The sequence below is a fragment of the Tamandua tetradactyla genome, chromosome 2 (genome assembly GCF_023851605.1).
Source record: "Tamandua tetradactyla isolate mTamTet1 chromosome 2, mTamTet1.pri, whole genome shotgun sequence".
Lineage (NCBI taxonomy): Eukaryota > Metazoa > Chordata > Mammalia > Pilosa > Myrmecophagidae > Tamandua > Tamandua tetradactyla.
This window is the reverse complement of record NC_135328.1, coordinates 13,536,253-13,556,320: the sequence shown is the minus strand read 5'-3', so window position 1 is coordinate 13,556,320 and position 20,068 is coordinate 13,536,253. Positions and strand designations below refer to the sequence as shown.

The 20,068-nt window shown below is 61.0% G+C and overlaps 1 protein-coding gene across 9 annotated transcripts in view; it reads right to left on the bottom strand.

Annotated features, from left to right (window-relative positions):
• Positions 1–20,068, bottom strand: part of RXRA (retinoid X receptor alpha) — a 96,814-nt gene that overhangs the window by 3,854 nt on the left and 72,892 nt on the right. For all 9 annotated transcript variants that reach the window (XM_077139619.1, XM_077139607.1, XM_077139657.1 and 6 more), the window contains 5 exons: positions 14,083–14,252; positions 10,004–10,133; positions 6,338–6,470; positions 4,172–4,263; positions 1,791–1,896 (listed from right to left, as the gene is read on the bottom strand). In XM_077139619.1, the coding sequence (XP_076995734.1) occupies positions 1,791–1,896; positions 4,172–4,263; positions 6,338–6,470; positions 10,004–10,133; positions 14,083–14,252 (631 nt within the window). The remainder of the gene's footprint in view (positions 1–1,790; positions 1,897–4,171; positions 4,264–6,337; positions 6,471–10,003; positions 10,134–14,082; positions 14,253–20,068) is intronic.

Here is a 20,068-nt window from a genome sequence, read left to right as displayed (position 1 = left end):
GGAAGGCGTGGTGGGTGAGCTGCAGGGGCCACCACCTCCACCCCGCTGCAGGAAGAGCCGCAGCAGCTCACAGATGCAGACAGCGTGAGGGCCAGGCTGTCTTTCGAGAAGAGGAGGGGGCACCGTGAGCAGAGGAAACACAGGAGGCTGGAGGAGACTGCAGGGTTGCTTTGGTACAGACCTGCTACCCATCTGTGGTGGGGGCCCAGGCCGCCAGCACCCCCAGAACCCCCTGCCACCCACCAGGTCCAGCACCCAGACCCCAAGAGAAGCAGAGAGGAGGAAGAAACCAGTGGCTGGGGTGGGCTGTGGACAGCTCTGTGGGGAAGGTTCAAAGACATAGGCTTTCACCAAGGGCAGTGGGGAGCCACAGCAGGATTTTAAGTAGTGGAGAGAGCATGTGAATGGATGTACAAGTTATCAGCAATGACCCTGACTGCCATGGGGAGATTAAGGCTGTGGCAGCTGTCCTAGCAAGAGGTAGTGGGGCCAGTGCTGGCACAGGGGGGCGGGGATAGAGATGAGAGGGCAGCGTCACAGGTGACATGCTGGACCTGGCGGTGGCAGGGAGTCATGGGGGTGCTGGGCCCTGGGCCTCCACGGTGGATGGGTAGCAGGTCTGTGCTGCAGCAAGCCCCTCCCACAGCTCTGTGCGTACAGCCGGGGATGCTCAGGAGAGGCTCTTCCCTCGGCCTCCTGTCTGGGGCCCCTTCCCCAAAAAGGGCTCTGCTGAGCTGGGGTCAGAGTCGCAGACAGGAAGGCTGGCGGAAGCCTGGGGGTGGGTGGGTGTGTGGGCCTGGCCCCGTCCCTGGGGAGTTTCCTGAGGAGGGGACTGGGCAGGAGTCACAGTTGGGGGGGAGGGGGCGTGTGTCTTGGAGGATGATTGTCAGGGTCAGCCACTCCAGGCTCAGGGGTGACAGAGGCTGAGGATGGTTCCAGGCCGCCCTGGCGCTTCACGCGGGCCCCGTTAATCACCAACAACGCCTCGTTTCAGGGGAAAAGCCCGTGGCTGGCTGTGGGACAACCCGCGCTTGAAAGCTAGAAGGCAGCCTCGCAGCTGGAGCGGGGCCAGGGAGCGCGCTGTTTCTGCTGAGCTGGCGAGATGGGCCGTGGGCAGAGAGCCAGGAAAAACAGGCCGCCGCCACCATCTCCCGGGACGTCTCACTTTAAACCAAACCAGATGAGGGTTGTGAAGGGAGCGGGACCAGTTAACCCTCTAGGTGTCGGTCGGCGGGGCGGGCCCAGGGAGCCCCGGGGGCGTAGAGGGGCTCCCCATCTGGTCCACACCCCTCTGCCTGGGCCAGGAGGTGCCCTCTTGAGGAGGGAGTGGAATCAGGACAACTGACAGTACTTGCCACTAATCCACCGTGTTCCCCACCCTCCTCCTGGGTGCCCACTGGGAACCCAGGACTGTGCACCCAGAAAAGACACAACCCCTCCTGGACTTCAGGGGAGACCAGCTCTGTCCTCAGCCCCTGTTCCATGTGCATTTATGAAGCACCTACTGTATGCTACTGCCGACCTACGTTAGACATGAACCAGCTCCGACTTCAACTATTCTCTCAACAAATACAAGCACTGAAAATTCGCCAGCCTGGGACTGGCCTCTGCAGGGGGCAGAGCATGTATGGATAGCCAGGGCCTGTCCACTCACGGCTTGGCCACAGAGCTCAGAAGTCCTGCTCTCATTTGCCCAAAAGTGTGTTGAGGGCTAGGGTCAGCCGTGTCCTGCAGGCAGGTGGGGTCACAAAGCAAGTCCCAGGTGCGGGTGCCGCTGGCCAAGAGCTTACCTCCCGGGCTGCTCTGGGTACTTGTGTTTGCAGTAGGCCTCCAGGGATGCGTAGACCTTCTCCCGCAGCGCCTCCACCTCCGCCGGGTTGGAGAGCCCCTTGGAGTCTGCGAGGGAGAAGACACAGTCAGAGCCCCTTGCTGCAGACCTGGGACACGCCGGACACATTGTCCCACCCACTCCCGGAGGCATCATGGCTGGGGAACGAGGGGGTGCCCACAGTGAACCTACTCTGGGCCCTGACCCTGACCTTCAGAGCTCAGTTTCCCCACGGGTACAGTGTCATGAGCCTGGCTTCCCTCTTGCCCTGCTTGCCATGGCAACTGAAAGAGACCCCTGCTGACGGTGGCTTTTACTGAAGACACCTGTAAGCTCTCTCCCCAGAAACACCCCGATCCGTGCAGTGGGCTGCGAGACCCTGGAAGCACACCAGCTGAGCCCAGGACCCTGGAGGGTCTGGAGGGGCAGCCTGCAGGCACAGAGCCTGGGGCCACCAAAGCCACCGGGGCCCGAGAAGGACCAAGGAGCAAGGGGCCATTTCTGGTGCCATCGTGGTTGAAGTCACAGGGCATTCTGAAGTGGCCAGAGCCCCTCATGCCAGTCAATGCTGAGCCCCTAGCCCGCGACGCCACTCCCTACACACGCCGAGTTGCCCTCTTGGCCTGTGCCCAGAGCTCTTGAGCTGGCTCCCCATATGCATCCTCCATCCCCGGGGTCTGCACTGTAGAAGTCCCTCTTGCGCTCCCCAGTTCCTGCCCCAGGCCCACCCAGCACTGGGTCTGGCCCCAGCCAAATGCAGTCCATCCCAGAGCTGGGGCAGGGGCTGGAGCCCACCCTCTCCTCTTGCCACTTGGGGAAGATGCTACAGCCCTTGGGCCTCCGAAGGGGACAGGCCTGCTACTTGTTCCCTCTGAGGCCCAGGATGGGGCTCCCATGGCTCATCTCAGTGGGCTGGCCTCCGAGCAGGGGCACCAAGGCCCAGTGTGAATGTCACAGAGGCTTGGAGTCTGCACTTGGGAAGGCGCCAGGCTCCCCAACAGGCTCTGCCCCCCACCACACCCCTGAGGGCTCTGCCACCCCCACTAGGCTCCTCCACAGTCTTTCCACCACCCAGGCATCTCCTGACAGGCTCTGCACCGCCAGGCCCTCTGTGGGCTCTGCCCCCTCCAAGAGCCCTAAGGGCTTGGCCCACAACACAGCCCCACCATGGGTCCTGCCTGCTTCAGGCCCTGGGCCACCCTTGGCTCGGGCTAGGCCTCCCCTCCCTCCCACAGCACACCACGTCAGCAAGCCAGCATGGGCAGCCAGTCTGCTTGGGCACTTGAATGGGGATCCCACCAGAGCTGGCTGAGGATGTGACAGCCTCCCACGCTGGCTCAGTCATGGATGTGCACACAACTGTGTGCTGGCACGTTCTTAGAAATGGGCTCTCCCCACGGCCACCCAGCTGGGTCCCAGAGCGGGAGGTGACAGGAGGGCAGGGGTCCCAGTGCCTCAAGCCCTGACAGTGGCCAGTCCTTGCCATGTCACTGCCCCCACCAGCTTCCTGCAGTAACCTGGATGCTCACAGCAGCCCCTGTTCTGTGTCCCCTCCAGCTGTGGTGAGTCCTCAGACACAAAAACATGGTCGGCTCCCTCCCCACCAAAATCCTGAGGGGCTCCCCAAGCCCCTAAGATGAAGCCCAAACTCAGCAAGGTTTTCAAGAACCAGCCTGGGCTGCCCCACCAACCCACCTCCACCTCCCCACTACCCACTCCACCAGGCCTCCTCCCAAATTTCCTGGAGGAAGCATCCCATGTGCCCCTGTCCAGGCCAGGAGTTGATGGCACACAGGTGGCAGCTTTCAGGTGCATTTCCCATTAAGCTGCAAGGTCAGGACCAGCAGGCATTCCAGTAGGGGACCTCTACAGATTCGGCCTCCCCTCCCAGGGCCATGCCCAGGCCCCACATCCCAGCAACGTCCAGGACGCCAGGGTTCTAAGAAGGGCCTGCTCTGCCGAAGCCTGGCATGAGGCTGGTGATCACAGTTCAGGGCAGGCTATTGGGTCCCAGAATGTTCTGGAATAAAGCCTGCTCTCCTGAGCTGAGAATTCTGGTGCAAAGGGTAGGAGCCTGAGGCTACTGAGGACCGCTGGTCACTACACCGGCTGCATGCAGAGACCGGCCTGACACTGGCACAAACAACCTCATCCGCTCTTCACGAGGGCACATGCAGAAGGCGTGACTGTCCTTCCTGGTTTCAAGGGGGGCACTGAGGCTCGGAATGGGGAGATACTCAGTGGTGGGGCTGGAGGGAGAATTCAGGCTCTCTTGAGCCCCCAGAGCCCCAGGTTTGGGGTGACTGAATCTCGGGGCACCCGGAGGCCAAAGGGATAGCATACCGGGGTTGAAGAGCACGATGGCACGCAGGCAGCCCAGCTCTGTCTTGTCCATCTGCATGTCCCGCATCTTGGACACAAGCTCCGTCAGTACCCTGTGGGGGAGAAGGCCAGCACCTGTCAGCCCATGCCCTGGGGGCCCCAGGATTCGGGGGGCTTGGGCAGCCAGGCCTGGCCCAGGGGGTGCAGAAAAGGGCAAAGAGGAAACGTTGGAGCACCCACTCCTCCACCCTGGTCCGGTTCAAGGCATGGCCCACCTCCTTCCTCCCTCCAGGTGTCTATGAGCAGGGGCCTGGGCACCGGGCAGGGCCTCATGCGAGCAGAGCGGAGGGGGCAGGTGTGGGCCAGCGGAGGGGGCAGGTGTGGGCCAGCATCCTCTTGCCCTCTCCCGCTCAGCTGCAGGCCAGGCCTCTCAGCCTGTGGGGATGCCTGGGCCACACCTGCCCAGGCACGGCCTTCCTAGAGGACGAGCCGGCAGACATAGGGTATCTCCACTTCTGTCCCAAGCCACAGGTTTCCATGGTGGCCTAGCCCTACCTAGCCTTATCGGAGAGGTGGGGACCCCATCTCTCTGGGGTGCCTGAGAGGCAGCAGCTGAGTGCTGAGTTCTACTGGCCCCTCTGGAAGCGTCTGAGGCTAGGCCCCTCTCCAACCCCAGCGATTTGCCACCAGCCCCCAGAAAACACTTCAGGTGGAAGGCCAAGGGGGACTTGGGAGGTGAGCTACAGTACCCTAGGGTGGAGGACTATGGGTTGGGGAGGGACGTGGCCTATCTGGAAAGCACGGAAGAGTAGACATGTGAGGGCAGTAGCTCAGATGTCCACATTCTCCAGGGAAGAAATCAGACCTCAGGTGTCTGCAATTTAGGCACATGACAGATGGGCAGGGAGAGCCCAAGTCCCAAGGCCGAGGCTTCCGTCCCTTCAGAAGGGTAGAGAATATAAGCCCTGGTGCCACTGTCATCCTCTCCTCTCTATGAGCTGGGATGAGGCTGCATCAGCTGGATACATGGCTGAAGCTGTATTCTGCAAAGTGGGACCCCTGAGGAGACGTGCCCCACAAGAGGAGACCCCCACAGCAGAAAGCACTGCCACCAGCAGCCTCCTTTGGGGCTCGCTCTGTACAATGGCCCTGTTAAAGGCTCTGTGAAGTCCCGCAGCAGATACTGCCTCGTGTAAACCAGCACTTTCCCACCGTGTGACCATAAGATACTATTTGCACTTGGCACAGGCTGACATCCCCAGAGCTTAAGTTCCAGGACTACATCCAGGAGCTCCCAGGGGCCTGCTGGTCAGCCCTACCTGAACCATCCTGTGGGGCAGCAATCTTTCCCCTGTGGTGAAGGTGGGTGGTCTTTGCTCACCATCAACCACCACCTGAAGCTTCCAAGCTCTCCCACTGGGAGGCTGGCCTGGGAGTCCTCCTGTCTCCCCATCCCTCTGCCTGCCCCTTCCTGATGCTGCAGGTCCCTCTCCCAGGCTCTCCTGCTCCATCCAGCTGGAGCCGACATCCAGGTCTCCAAACAGCCCAGGCCTGGGCAGGGACAGGGTTGGGGCAGCCGCTCCCCCCTCACCCCGGAGCAGAGTGAACGGGATTGGCGTTTGAGAGCAACTCAAATGGAGGCAGAGAGGTGGCCGGCTCTCAGACGTATGTCCACCCTCCACCCCATGTTGCCCCTTCCATGTGAATGCTGACACAGCGGAGGTGGGGACTGAGGAGTCCAAGGCCCACCTGAAGACATCAGCACAGGGCTCTCAACACGCCCATGCGAGGGGCCTCGGGGATCAGTTTAAGTAGGCAGCTTGCACCACCATGCCCGGGCTCGATGCACGCCAGGCACGGCTTAGAAGCATCTATGGTGAGTCTACAAGTTCTCACAAAACTGTATCTGCAGAGGAAGCTACTCGTTTCTAGGGAAAAGTCCACATTTCCAGGGTTAAGAAACAGACTGGAAGCCAGTAAACCCTGACAGCAATTGTGGTAACCACTGAGCCCTGGTGTGGGCTTAGAAGGGGCTCTAGCCTTCTCCCTGGCCTTTTTCTGAGTGTCCCGCATTCTCCAGGAGGCAGATTATGACCTTCACACGCAGAAAGCACTGAGCCTGGCACCAAGGGGCTGGGGGTGGCCTGACACAGGCCAGTGGGGGGAACCCAGAGCCTCTGCCCGCACCTGTCAAAGATGGCGCCCACCCCTGCGCTGTGGGCGCTGTTCCGGTGGACGTGCAGGCCGGTGGCGAGCAGGATACCGTCCTTCACGGCTATGGACCGGTGGGAGAAGGAGGCGATGAGCAGCTCATTCCAGCCTGGGGAGAGGAAGGTACAAGGTCACTCCCCTGTCCTCAGGCGCTGCCCTTTCCCCAACCCCTCCCTGGCCCCCCAAAGGCAGCACATACTGTCCAGGACCCACCTCTGCCAAGGCAGGGTTCGCACAGCGGGCTCCATGGAACCTGAGCCCCATGGCGTCCACTGGAAAAAAGGTTCCCCAGCACCTGAGTTTGGGAAATCCTCCATGCCTCCTCCTTTCACTATTCCCAGGAGCACCGCGAAGGTCCTGAGAAGTCCCGCAATGAGCTCCCACTGTAGTTTTTGTTTAACCCAGATTCCAGACCCATGTGCTCATAGAAGTTTCTTTTCCATGTGCACGGAAAGCTCACGCCACAGAGCACGTGTGCAGCGGTTTGCGTGGATTCTCTCTCGGACAGCCCTGGAACAGCTGCGTGCAGGCTAGTCCTGACAGCTAACTCTTGGCCACCAATGTGTGATAAGTGGAAGGTAAATTATTAAACCCAGACAAGGCATGTCAGAGCCACATGGCCAATGAGACACTGTGTTATAGGAGGGTCTAATACAAGCAGACCAGGCGGACGTCAGAAGGCTACGAAAAGCGTATGGAAACAAAACTCTAAGTGCGAGAAACCTCTGTCCATGAGGACATCCACAGCTCCCAGAAGCTGGCGAGATGACTCGTCCTACAGAATAGCAACTGCAGGAACCACCTGTGCCCATGCCCTCCGCGCCTTGGCTACGGTGTCAGATGCGACCTCATTCACCCCTCACAGGTGTGCTGACCTCTGCCCCCCAGGTATGTGACACCCTGGCCTGCAGGTGTGCAGCACCTTGGCTCAGGTGCGCTGGTGAGGATGGCCCCATGCAGCTTCTGGGCCCACTGAGATCACAGTGTGAACGGCATGAAGGCAAAGCTGTGCTCCCAGGGACGTGGAACATTCTGAGGGATAACTGATTGAGGATGCAGAGAACAGCCAGCACCTGGCACTCCCCAACCCCTTTCTATGGAGCCTGGCCCCCTGTCCTCCATTCTGCACCATTAAAGTATATACTGGCATTCTAAGAGCTCTGACAAGTCCCGCAGAGAAAACATCTTTCTTTGTTCAACCAAGCATTGCCCAAGTCTTTTCGAACTAGGATCCTGCTCTCAGAACCACAAAAGGTCTAAAGTGTCACATTTTGGGGAACACTGATCTAGATGACCCCCACCTCCACCTGACATATGGAGAAACTGAGGCCCAGGGAAGGGAACAGATTTGTCTAAAATCACGCAGTGAGCTAGGACTAGAACCTAGGGCCTTGTCCCCATCCCCCACCCCTGGTCCCTCCCTATGCCCCACATGGGGACCTTTTTCATGTGGCCCTGGGATGTTAGCTTTTCTGTCCTAATTAATGAGCACTCTCCTAGGGAGGGCCCCTCCTCCCTTCTTTCTCCTGATCAGGTCCAGGGTAGACGAACATCCTGCTGCCCAAGGGCAGGAACCAAGCGGCCCAGGAGGCTGGGGACAGGGCTTTGCAAGGGGCAGACCTGGCCCCACATGTTCTCACCCTGCCACCAGAACCTGCTGCAGCATCTCCCACCCCCAGACCAGCCTCTCTGGACCTGGCCTGGCTGCTGGCATCAGCTATTCTCTGGGGTGTCCACCTCTCCCACTGCCTTGAGACCTTCGGGATGGTGTCTGGCACAGGCCAGGAGCACAGTGGGGCAGGAGGTGGCTGCTGAGTGCCAGGGCCCAGGACACACAGACCAGGAAGGTGCTGGGACACAGGTAGGGCAAGCAAGCTGCTGCACCCAGCTGGTGTGCCCTTACTGCCCCCCAGGCCTACGTGCCAGCTCCTTCCTTACCTCGTGCTGGTATCTTGCGAGCTAAGCCAAATCCTCCTCAGGAACGAGGCAGAGGAAAACAAAAAAGAGGAGCCCCTTTTGTAGCAACCTCAGGGACAATCTACTTCTAAAGGCCTGCCAGACGATCGGGTGAACCCACTCCCAGGAAGGGCACCTGGCCCTGCAGCAGCTGACACGAGGGAATTGGATACCAGGCTGGAAGCCACCACTGTTCTGGGGGCTGCTGTACTGGGGCCACTGGCCCCCGCCACAGAGGATCAGAAAACGGGAGGGTGCTTAGGGGTGAGCAGAGCCCCTGGGGCTGGGCATCAGCAGAGCTGGGGACTTGAGGCTAGGCACCAAGCCACTCTGCCAGCACAGGCCCTCCCAGTCTCCAGGCTAGGGAGGACACCTGCTTGGGGGGCAGGATGCATGTACGCTCCAGGAGAGAGGGGCGAGTGTCGCGCAGCAGGCTGGAAGTGGCTGGCACCATGTCTGGAGCTGCTCTAGGCACACTGGCCATGGAGGTGGCTGGTGTCTCTCAGTATCCTCCCTGCCCACTGGCACCTTTGTGGGTCAGCATCTGAGCTGGAAGTCGGGTCCTAATGCCCCAGCCATGGGCAAGATGTCACGTCAGAAGCGGCGGGCACAGCCACCATGACCACTCGGCCCCAGGCCTCTGGTCTGCCCAGGCATCTTGCCCGCCGGTCACAGGCGGGGAGTCACAGTGGAAGATGCTGGATGAGTGACTAGCATTCCCAGCAGGCTCTGTCTGGTGTAAGGAAGAGCCCCCTCCTTCCCCAAGAGGTGCCCCCGCCTTGCTGCAGGGGCCTTCCAAAGGCCAGGGTTGCACAGGCCCTGAGGGGTGGCAAGGGCAGGGGGGCGGGTGCACCTGTACCTCTAGGCAGACACTGGGCCCGCCCTAGAAGAAGTCAGTGTCCAAAGGGCGTAGGGGTCACATGTTGAATTCCCGGAGAAGGGGGGACAGACACCCACCCCAGTGCCCGGGAAGCACGGGCAGACCCACCCCCACGAGGCTGATTCTCCTGCATCTGGTTAAGGCCGCTCAGGCCAGTGTCGAACCTGTGGAGTGGCAGCAGGGACCCGATGAGGTCTGCTGCTCAGGGCAAGTGTGGAGAAGCCAGCCCGCCAGGCAGGAGACTCGGTTTCCTGGGACTGTGGTGGGACTCCCAGCAGCCCTCACCAGATGGGAACCTGCGCTAAGGCCCCAGGCCCATGGCCCATCCGTTTGCTCAGCAAAGAATGGGTGAGAACAGGGATCTAGGCTCCACAGTGGGAGGGACCTGGCTCCCCACAGCCCTGGCCAGTGTCTCCATCACTGCACTCCACGTGCGTTCTCTGTGCACCCACCACCTGCACAGTGAGCCCAGCCTAGAAGAGGAGCTGAAGCCATCGCTGGGTGCAAGGTCGGGCTCCGGGCTGGCTGAGCAGCCCCAGCCGATGCACCCCCCTCCCCTTAGGGCCTCTTGCGTCCACAGGCCCTGGTGTCTGGCCAACCCCTGACCTCTCCAGAAGCCAGTCCCAGAGCTACCTTCTCACAAGGGAGGAGAGGGAAGCCGAGGTCCCGAGCCACAGACTGTCCCCTGACAGCCCCAGGGAGCACAAGGAAGGGGTACCCCAGCATCAGTCCATCCTCGTAGGACCCCCCCCGGCCCCTCTCCCTCCTGGAGCCCCAGCCCCAGCCCTGTGGGCATGTTCACTCACCTGCCCGCAGCAGGATGACCTGGTCGTCCAGGGGCAGCTCAGAGAAGTGTGGGATCCGCTTGGCCCACTCCACCAGCGTGAACAGCTGCTTGTCCGCCGCTTGGCAAATGTTGGTGACAGGGTCGTTGGGCTGTAGCGGGGAGAGAGACTGGGCGTCAGGGCTCTGCCAAGAGGCTTGCAGGGAGCACGGCCTGGATGCATTTATCCCACGGTGGCCCAGGTCCCGACCCCGGAGCCTGGCCGTTCCTCCACTCCACAAAGGGGCCTCGGCAGATGCGACCAAGGGAAGGACCCTGAGAAAGGAGGCTACTCTGGATCACCGAGGGGCCCCCTGTCACCCTAAGGGTCCTTGTTAGAGGGAGGCAGCAGGTCAGAGTCAGAGAGGGACGTGAGAAGAGGGCGGACAGCAGGGAGAGAGCACTGGGCTACTGGCTGCAGAGGGAGGAGGGGCCAAGGGTCAAGGGATGCGGCTGGAGCTGCCTGAGGCTGGAAGTGGGCAGCCGGGGTTCTGGGGGAACCCAGCCCTGCGAACAGCTGAACCTGGCAAGACCCACTTCAGGTTTCTCGCCTTGAAACTCTGCAGGGCTGTCACCGAGTTTGCGGCCACCTGTTACGGAGGCAAGAGGAAACTCAAACACAGCCCCAGTACCTGCGGAGAAGGGAGACATGCCAGCAGGGGACAGTGGGTCATGCGGTGGGCAGGAGTGGGGGACCCATGAGCTGCTGGGCCCACAAATGTTCTTTGTTTTTAACAGACACGGAGGGGAAAGTGCAGGCTGGGAGCAGGTTGAAACACCAGAAACGCGGCCTCAGGCCTTCTGGAATGTTCTAACCAGAAGAGCCTATCCACAGACAAGAAGCCTCAGTGACCCCAGGGGCAGGGCAGGGCAGAGCCCGCAACCACAACCCTGGGGTCCTGAGTGAGAAGGGACTGAGTTGGCCACAGAGAACCGGACACGAGGGTCCCTCCCATCGGAGACCATGGCGGCGTCACACAGGAGGAAATGCCTCCCTTGAAAAGCTTCCGTAAGCAGAGCTTAGTCTAAACACTGCCGGGCCTGCAGGAAGGACCTGCTACGAGCCTAAGTGGGAAGGTGATGGTGGCAAACGGGGTACTGGGCTGTAGGGGGTGGGATGGGGCTGAGGGATACAGAGAGGGGAGCTGAGGCCGCAGGGAGAGGTGGTCAGTACAGACCTGGGGCATGTGGGCAGAGCAGCACCTGGACCCCAAGTACAAGGGGTGGACAGAATGCCACCTCTGTCAGGAAGCCCTCCTGGAATGTCCTCCACACTGAAATGCCCACTGTGCATTTGCACACTCGCTCTTGGCCAAACTTCTGAGGCATCCACTAGAACCCTGAGTACTCACAGGGGCCAAGTCTGTGCCAAGTGCCTGGGGCAGCTCGGTGACCACCCGTGTGACCAACAAGGCAGCCTGGTTCGGAAGCTGACCTGCACAAGGTCCCCACTGGGTAGCTGTGTGGCCTGAGGCCCAGCTGCACAGCCCAGGGGTCACCCCACCCCGGCACTCCATGGCAAGTGACACCAGTTGGGGTTCCAGATGGCTGGGTCCCACCTCCCAGACCTCAGATGGGGCTAATTGGAGACCACCCTCCTTTCTGGTCTACCTGAGCAGGGCACCCCGAAAGGTGAGGGTCACATGAGAGGCTGCCCGAGGCAGCTGGGTGTCTATCACCCTGCCAGGCCCAGGGCCACCCAGCCTGGAGGTCATTAAGGCTGGACTAGGCCTTCCCCTACCAGTCCTGGAACCCAGGCTGCCGACGTGGTCTGTCCTGATGTCCCAGCCCTGAAGCCCTATAGGGACAGCCTCCCTCTCCTCATTTGAGGTCTTCACCCACAACGTGGGTGACAGTTCCCATGGCATCATCCGAGGCCACCACATGTCTCCCTGAGGACGGGTGGGCCCTGTGTGGCGGGGCCATGTCCACCCCTGCTTCCTGATGGTTTCCGGGTCCCCAAATTCCTGAATAAACAAAGGTAGGTGAAGGAGGTGATGATGCTCCTGCAGTAAAGCCCTCCGCCAGGGCTGTGGAAAGCTCAGGCTGAGTGTCTGCTCACGGGGCACCAAATGAGGCCCTGGGGGACGCCCACCCCATCGCCAAGTGCGCAGCGGCCAGTCCCAGGCATGGACACTCTCTGCTCCGCCACAGACTCACAGACACCAGGGCCCCCTGCCTCCTCTCTGGGCCTTCATTTCCCCACCTGAAACGGGGAAGCTGGGCCAGACCTGCTGATAGCACTAGCCCCCAAATCTCCATGATGCAAACACTTGGCAGAGAGACGCAAGAACCACCAGGATGGGGGGGAGAGGGAGGTAGGTTCCCCAGGGCTAAGGTGGGGGCCAAACTGGAGACACAGACCAGGGACAGCACAGCCAGTGAAGGTCAGAGCCGAGGGCCTTCACCTGGTCTGGGGAAGAGGCAGACCTGGAGAAGCCAGGCAAGGTCCCACTGCCCACAGGGAGGGGGCTGGGGGCAGGAGTCATGCTGACCTGAGACTAGAGCCTCAAAGCTCAAAGAAGTCATAGCACAGGTGGCTCTGTTGGGAAGCCCTGGCCCAGGGACCTGTCATCCACCCTGGTTACTGCCCAATTGTACCCCTGGGGACTCGGGGGGTGCCCAGGTGGCTCTGCCGGGGCTCTGGGAAGCAGCATGTGGGTCCAATGTCCCCTGTGAATCGAGGGTGGACAAAACACAGGGTGTAGGGGCTCAGAGCCAAGGCCCAGGGAAAGGAGAGGTGGGGTCCACATGAACAGAGGTGCTGGGTTATGGTTCTGTGCCACAGGGGGCGAGGCCTGGGGGACCCTTCCCAAGGATGGGGAGACATGGGGGCTTCCAGTGCCGCCTGCTGCATGCCATCCTGCAACGTGGCCTCAGAAAAGGGCTTAACTTCTCCGATCTTACGATTCTCATAGAGACAAAATGGGCTCCCCTTGACAGGAGGTCTTGTGAGCTCCCACCTTGCACCCGGAAAAACTGTCAGGGAGTGGGAGCCCCGTCCCGCCTCCAGAGGTCAAAGCAAGAGCCCCCCAGCGAGGCAGCCCAAGGCTCCCAGTGCTGAGACCATATGCTGGGGCCAGGTGCCGCGGGGGAGCCACACTCAGGGGCCTCGGCCTGCCTGTCCAGGAAAGGGATCTGGCCAGACCCGCCCAGAAGCAGGACCCAGGCCAGCCGGGAAGGAAGAGCTCAGTACAAGGGTGAATCTGGAAGGCAGGAATACGAGCTGCTCGAGTAAAACGCAGTTGTTTAAAGAATCGTCCTTTCAGATTCTGAGCAAGCCCTGTCGGTTTGCAGCACAACAAAACACCGTTTTCCTTGTATGAAATGACTGTGAGGACAGATGGCAAACGGCTTTTTGCTTTCTAAGTAATATCCTTACTGGCAAAATATAAAGACAGACAGACACTCATAGCTGATCCCCCAAACTTTCTTTGAAGATTCTGCTCACCCATGGAATCCTCACAACTGACGTCCAGCCTCCACCCCAACCTGGAACAGGGGAGGCAGGCAGAGGGGTGTCAGGACCCTGCCCCTGGGGCCCAGGCTGCAGGACCCGCCCTGACCCGTGGCTGACCAGGTGGTCTGGGTGGTGGGGAGCACGGGGGCCACAGGGCGCTGGAAAGCAAGGCCCATCAGGGGAAGAAGGGGCAGGGAGGTTCCAGAAGGCAAGGGCCTGGCTGGGGACGTGGGCTGGCTCCTGCTTTAGCAGCGAGCACGGCAACCACACGTTGGAGATTCCTCCCAGCTGGCACACCCTAGGGGCCACGAGGCCAGGGACCTGTCTGGGCCTCAGCTGTGGCCGAGCAGAGCCGGAACCCCACCTGGTGGCCTGCAGAGCCCTTCTGCCCATCTCCACCTCCTGCTGTCTCCTGCAGAAGGGTGACCAGTAGGGAGCAGGGTTCCACTGGGCTGCCTTGGGGTCCACCCATCCTGTGCACACAGGGAGGGTTGTGGGACAGGCACCCATCACCTGGGCCCCAGGCCGGGCCCCACTGAGGACCCACAGCCCAGGTTAGGCGAGGCCGGTGTGCGGCAGGGGAGGGGCACGGCGGCACTCACCGAGCTGGGGTTCAGCCCCATGTTCGCCTCCACGTAGGTCTCTGTCTTAGGCTCAACGGCCAACTCGGCCTCCAGGACCTTCTCCACGGGCATGTCCTCGTTGGCGCTGCTTGTGGACTCCACCTCGTTCTCGTTCCGGTCTTTACCCCGCTGCCGCTCCTCCTGCACGGCTGCAACATGCCCGGGGAGGGAGGTCAGTGCAGGCAGGGCCAGGCAGGGTGGGCGCTGGGCCTCTCAGGGCCATGAGCCCTGAGGACACACAGCACACCCCCCTTACACTGGCTGTTTCAACCCCATTCAGACCAGGTGCCTGCCTGGGGCCAGGCTGGGGCCAGTCAAGACGGGGGCATGCTCACAGAGCCAGTGATTCACTTCCGGTCCAGGGCAAGAGGGGCATGGATGGGTGGTGGGGCCACGGAAGGGCGGAAAAGCATCCTGGAAAGGTGACGTTGAGAACGAGGTAACACAGGCCAAGTAAGCAGCAAATGCAAAGGCCCAGAGGGACGCCCAGCCTGGCCGATGCGCTGAGTGCAGAGGGCACCATGATGGGAGGGCACAGCAGTGGGCAGGGTCCAAGGCAGGGCATGAGCAGGGGGCCCATGTAACGGTGTCAGGAAATCTGGTACAGTAAAGGACCAGGATGAGATTTATATACTGGAAAGCCCCTCCAGTGCCAGGAGAGAGACCCCAAGACAGGGGCAAACTGGCAGGACACAGGGTGTCTGAGGGGGCCTGGCAGGGTGGCACACAGGCCAGCTAGGGTGGTTAGGGATGGTCGGGTTTTGGGGTCCCAGTTAGAGGCTGGTGGCCAGGAGGCCGGGAGAGACAGGCTCATCCAACATCAGCCCTGGGGGGAGGGTATGGTAGGCCAGGGCACCCCAAGTCCAGCCTTCACAGACCCCCAACTTGCTCAAGAGTATGTAGTCCCCATCCAGAGACCTCACATGCATCCAAGGGTATTGCAGCCTCCTGGGCTGATCCCACATCCACCTTCCTTGACCACCTCTGGCCCAGGGCTGCCCCCAGCCTCAATTGTGGACTAAGCCAAGCAGCACGGCCAGCCTCCTGGGGCGCTCACAGATGTCCCCACATGCAGGCAGCAGCTCCCTCCCCTGCTTCCTCCTGCTTTGCTGAACAGAGCAGAGGCCTTGGACGTCCACCCCACAGCCCCCAGGACCCACGGCCTCCACAGTTCTGGCTCTTCCATGCAGCATGGCCGGCCTAGCCCCAGCCCTCCACCTCCAGCAGGCATGGACCTCAGCTTCCCTGGGCCTCTGGAGACCCCACCAAAGAAGAGGAGCTTGGACGAGGCAATTTTCAGGGCCTCCTCATCCTGAGAATTGTCCCCCACACAGCTCTGGACACTGAGGCAGCAAGTCCTGGAAACAAGCTCCCTCACTGCATAGCCCAGGATGGAAAAGACCTGGAGAGTCCCCGAACCCATGGAGCTTCAGGAAATGGGGGGGCTGAAGCCGGACCCACCACCCAGGGCTGTGCCCCACCCACATGCTGGAAGAACACCCACTGGGCATGGGCAGCTCACTCTGCCTGGAGATCGCAGGTGGCCCCGACTCCCAGGTGGGTACTTTCATGCCCAACCCCAGGAAACCACCCCAGAGAGGGAGACGCTGGCTGAGGGCCCAGCCCATCCAGCCACACTGCCCACCATGGGGGCTCAGGACCCCTAAACAGCCTTGCCTGGCTGCTGCCCCCCAAGCAGGAGCACCACACAGTCGTGGCAAGCCCACCCTGATCAACAGCCGGCCCCGGGGTCCTGAGGAAGATGCTGGGACAGTGTGGTGACAGCAGCCCTGACTGGGCTTGCTGTGACAACTGCAGGGACTGTGGCTCATGGCCCGGCCACATGCCAAGCCCAAGGTGAGTCATGGAAGGGGCCTGGGCCCCCATGACTTCCCTTCCTTCCCCAGCTCCCAGCCCCTGGGCTGATCTCTCCAAACCCCTCCCGATTCTGACACACCCCAGATCCATGTCCCAAAGCCAGCTCCAAGCCCTCCCACTTTGGCCCGCACCCTGCCTGTCCCAGGAGCTCCCCATGCTGCATGAGGTGACATGCTCCCTCCTGCAGCTCCTCTCCTTGCCCTGCCCGGACTGTGGCCCATCCCCCCAACCCTACCTGCCTGGGGTCTGGGCAGAGCCGCACAGAATCAGCCACTCAGCTCCTGGTCCCCTGAGCCTGCCCTGCTCCTCACAAATCCCAATCCACATGTGGGGTGCATGGCCTAAAATCTGGGGTGCCGGGCTTTGGTTAGACCTAGTTCTATTCTGATCCTACTGCCTCCAACAAAGTGAATGTTGTCATAACCTCACTTTACAGATGAGAAGGTTGAGACTCATAGAGGCCTGTCCAAGCTGGGCGATGGCAGAGCTGGGACAGCACAGGGTTCTGGGGTCCCTAAAGCCTGCCACCCCCACCACGGTTGAATGTTCCCCACTCCCCTTAAAAAGCCTTCTCTGCTCCCTCCCTAGAGCCTCTCCCACACAGCTGGTCTCAGTGAGTTTTCGGGACAGGAGCACAGGCCCTCTCCTGTCCTCCTGCTGGGTACATTCCTGTACTGGCTGGGGTGGGTGGTCCCTGACTCACACCCCCTCCTCCTCCTCCCTGGTGCCTGACACCCTGGGAAGCATCTTTCAGAGGGGCTCTCTACATCTGGGACCTCCTGGGTCTCAGACCGGGAGCCTCTTAGCCATCCCCTACCAGCAGGGACAAACCAGGTGGATGGTCTCACAGGTGTCGGCAATCACTGCACCCCATTCTCCCTCCAGACCTGCCCATCTCTAGGCTCCGGCCAGGGCTGCCGGCTGCCATGTCCAGCCCTCTTGTCTCAGTGTCCTCCCTGCACAGCTGCGGTTGGCCAGTGGCCACTTCCTCCTCGGGCCCCCTCCTCTCACTTCCCCAGGCTGGGAGTGGGGGGTGTGAGAGACCCCCTGAGGCTGTGGCTGGCCTGGGGGCCCAGCTCTACTCACTCTCCTTACCCAGCACCCAACCCTTAAGAGCCCGACCATCAATACCATGCAACCCCACACACCAACTGCTCGCCCTGCTGGACTGACCAGGCCCCCTCCAGGTGGTAGCGCCCCTGGGACAGGCCTGCACCCTGCCTGAGCCAGCAGCTGGTGAGCCAGAGCCACTCTGGGCCAGGGGCTGAGCTCTGCAGGGCCCTAAGGATGGACTCAAGTGAGAGCATTTCCATCCACAACGGCAGGACTCACGGACAGGAGACCTGGTCAGAGCCTCTGGACTGTCCAGTGGGGCCGGGGAGTCAGGCAGAAGGCCTCGGGTAGAGCTTTCGCAAGCCTGGCTTTTCCAGAAAAACCTGACAGCAAAGTGGGGGGTGGAGGCTACAAGCGGGCAGGCAGGCAGGCAGGCAGCTGAGAGCCCAGTGGGGGCTGGGGAGGGGGCCCCTGGCTGTGCCCCCTCCACAGCCAGGATTGCACGACCCTCTCGGGGCCACTTTCTCCTGTCACCTTCCCACCAAAGGATGTGGCTGCGGGCCCAAGAGAGCCTGCCCACTGGGACCGAATGACCACACCGGGCAGAGGCCTGCACAGGCTGATCATGGCCAACTACTGCCAAGAGCGCAGCCCCGAATGACGGGAACCCAGACTCAGAAGGGTCCTGGACTCAGCCTCTGGGCAGAATCCTAAACCATCAGTACCCGGAACTAGCCGAGAGGCACGCGGGGCCTGACTGCCTCGTGCTAAGTCAGGTAACAGAGCCCAGAGAGCCCCGGGGGAATGGCTCAGCTCCTGGGGCCATGCCGAGCTTCAGGTTGCTGGCACCCCTGGGCACTCACACCTGTGAGTCCTGGGCCCGTCCCCTGACCCTCGGTGCTCAGGTTTCCATATCTGCAAATAGGGGACCCTCGGTGCTCAGGTTTCCTCATCTGCAAATAAGAACGCGGCCCATCAGTCGGCATCCGCCAAGGCAAGGGTGCCCCCCGCACAGGGGACCCTCAGAGCCACCGCGCTTGTCTCCGGGGAGCCTGCCCTACTCCCCAGACAGGGCAGCTGTGAGGCCCTTCTCCCACTCAGGACGAGGGCAGCCTGAGTGTGGGGGCCGTGCTGCAGAGACCCCAGCGCCCGGGGCTGGGCGGAACAGGTGGCGCAGGCAGGCGGCTGGGTATGCTGCGGCAGCTGCCCCTCGGCGGGGCAGGCGAGGATTAATTAGCGAATGTTTTGCAAAGCACTTTGAAGCCGTGAAGGGCCCAGGCAGCGCTGAGCAGCGTCATTATAAATATTATCATTTTATTTATAGACAGCGAGGGGGCCGGAGGGAGCCGGGGGATTTATGTTTTGCCAGCTCCATCACCTTTCAGATGTAGTCATGTTTGACTTACGTTCCCTGGCGCCGGGGAGCCTGGGGCGGGAGGCGTCTGTAAACACGGGCCGCCTCCGCCTCTGCTTCCAGGGCCTGAGCACGCGCAGGGGGCGGGGGAGGGGAAGCTGCGGGGGGGGAGGGGCAGTGGAGACTAGGGATTCTGGGTGCGGCCTCAGTCCTCACACACGCCCCCCCCCCCACAGCACCCTTGGTCCCGGCACTCACTTGGCCAGTCCCCAGCTCTGGGCCAACCTCCCTCTCCCCAACCAGCCTCTGCCCCGCACAGGCCTGGAGAGGGGAGGGCGCCTCCCAAGCAGACTCAACCCCCAAAATCGCCGGGACCCCCAGCATCAGCAGACCTGTGAACCTCCTCTCCAAGGCCCCAGGGACCATGTGGGGAGCCAGCAGGGGGTGGTAAGGGTGGTCAGCGATCTGGAGGGTGCAGCTGGGGACTTGTGGGCCCCTCTTCTGGCCACTGGACAAAGCATCCCTTGGGTGCCCAGCCCGGGCCAGGTCCCGGAGAGACAGGGTCAGAACCTCGCCCAAGTGTTCCAGCACAACCGTGTCTTTTTAGGACAGGTGATAGGGCCCAGACAGCGGGAGCCTGCCAAGCTCGCACAGCTCCCAGGGGGATGTGACGTAGGCATGCACTCTGCACACATGAGACACACACACACATCTCAGTGGCACTCTCCAACCTCACCACTCTCCAACCCCACCACGAACCAGGTGCAGGGGGGTCACCTCCCAACATGCCTGTGGGAATCACATGAGGAAACTGAGGCTCAGAAAGGCCAAGTTCTACCAGTACTGACACAAGCCAGAGCTCTTGCCTTATAGTAGGAAAGTGTGGGTCCTCAGGGGCCTATGCACCAATGCACATCCATATACACATACCATATACACTGCGGTACATACACATGCTATGCACATGTGTGCGCACACACACACACAGAGCATACACATACTCATACATGTACACATATACATACATATATACACTGAGGTACATATACATGCTATGCACATGTGTGTGCGCACACATATACAGGGCATACACACACTCATACATGTACATACACACATATACACTGAGGTACATATGCATGCTATGCACATGTGCACACACAGATGCACATAAAGTACACACATACTCTACACATACACAAATACATGGGTGTACACACAGATGCACACACAGCAGCATACTCAAATACCTGCACGTGTACACACATACATCTACACATGTGCACACGTACATACGTATGCAGAGGTGCGCAATACATATCCACACTACACATGCACTGACATACATATACAGATGTACACACACATATATAAACACACATATACACACACGCATGCACACTCACAGTGTGCATGTGAACCAGACACTGCCAATTTTTCACTTTAAGAGCCAGGGGACAGGAGTGGGAAGCAAAGGGAGGCAGGAAGGAAATGGGCAGAGACCTTCCTGGAGGAAGAAGGAAGGAGCAGTAGTGAGATGGGGGTGCAGCCCCTTCCAGCCTGGGCCAGTGTCACCCCAGGATGGGCACCAGGTCTCCCCCACCAGACTGGGCACCCCTGCATCACCACCCCAAGACCACTATCACGTGCCCCAGCAGACAGGCCAGGGCCTCGGCCTGG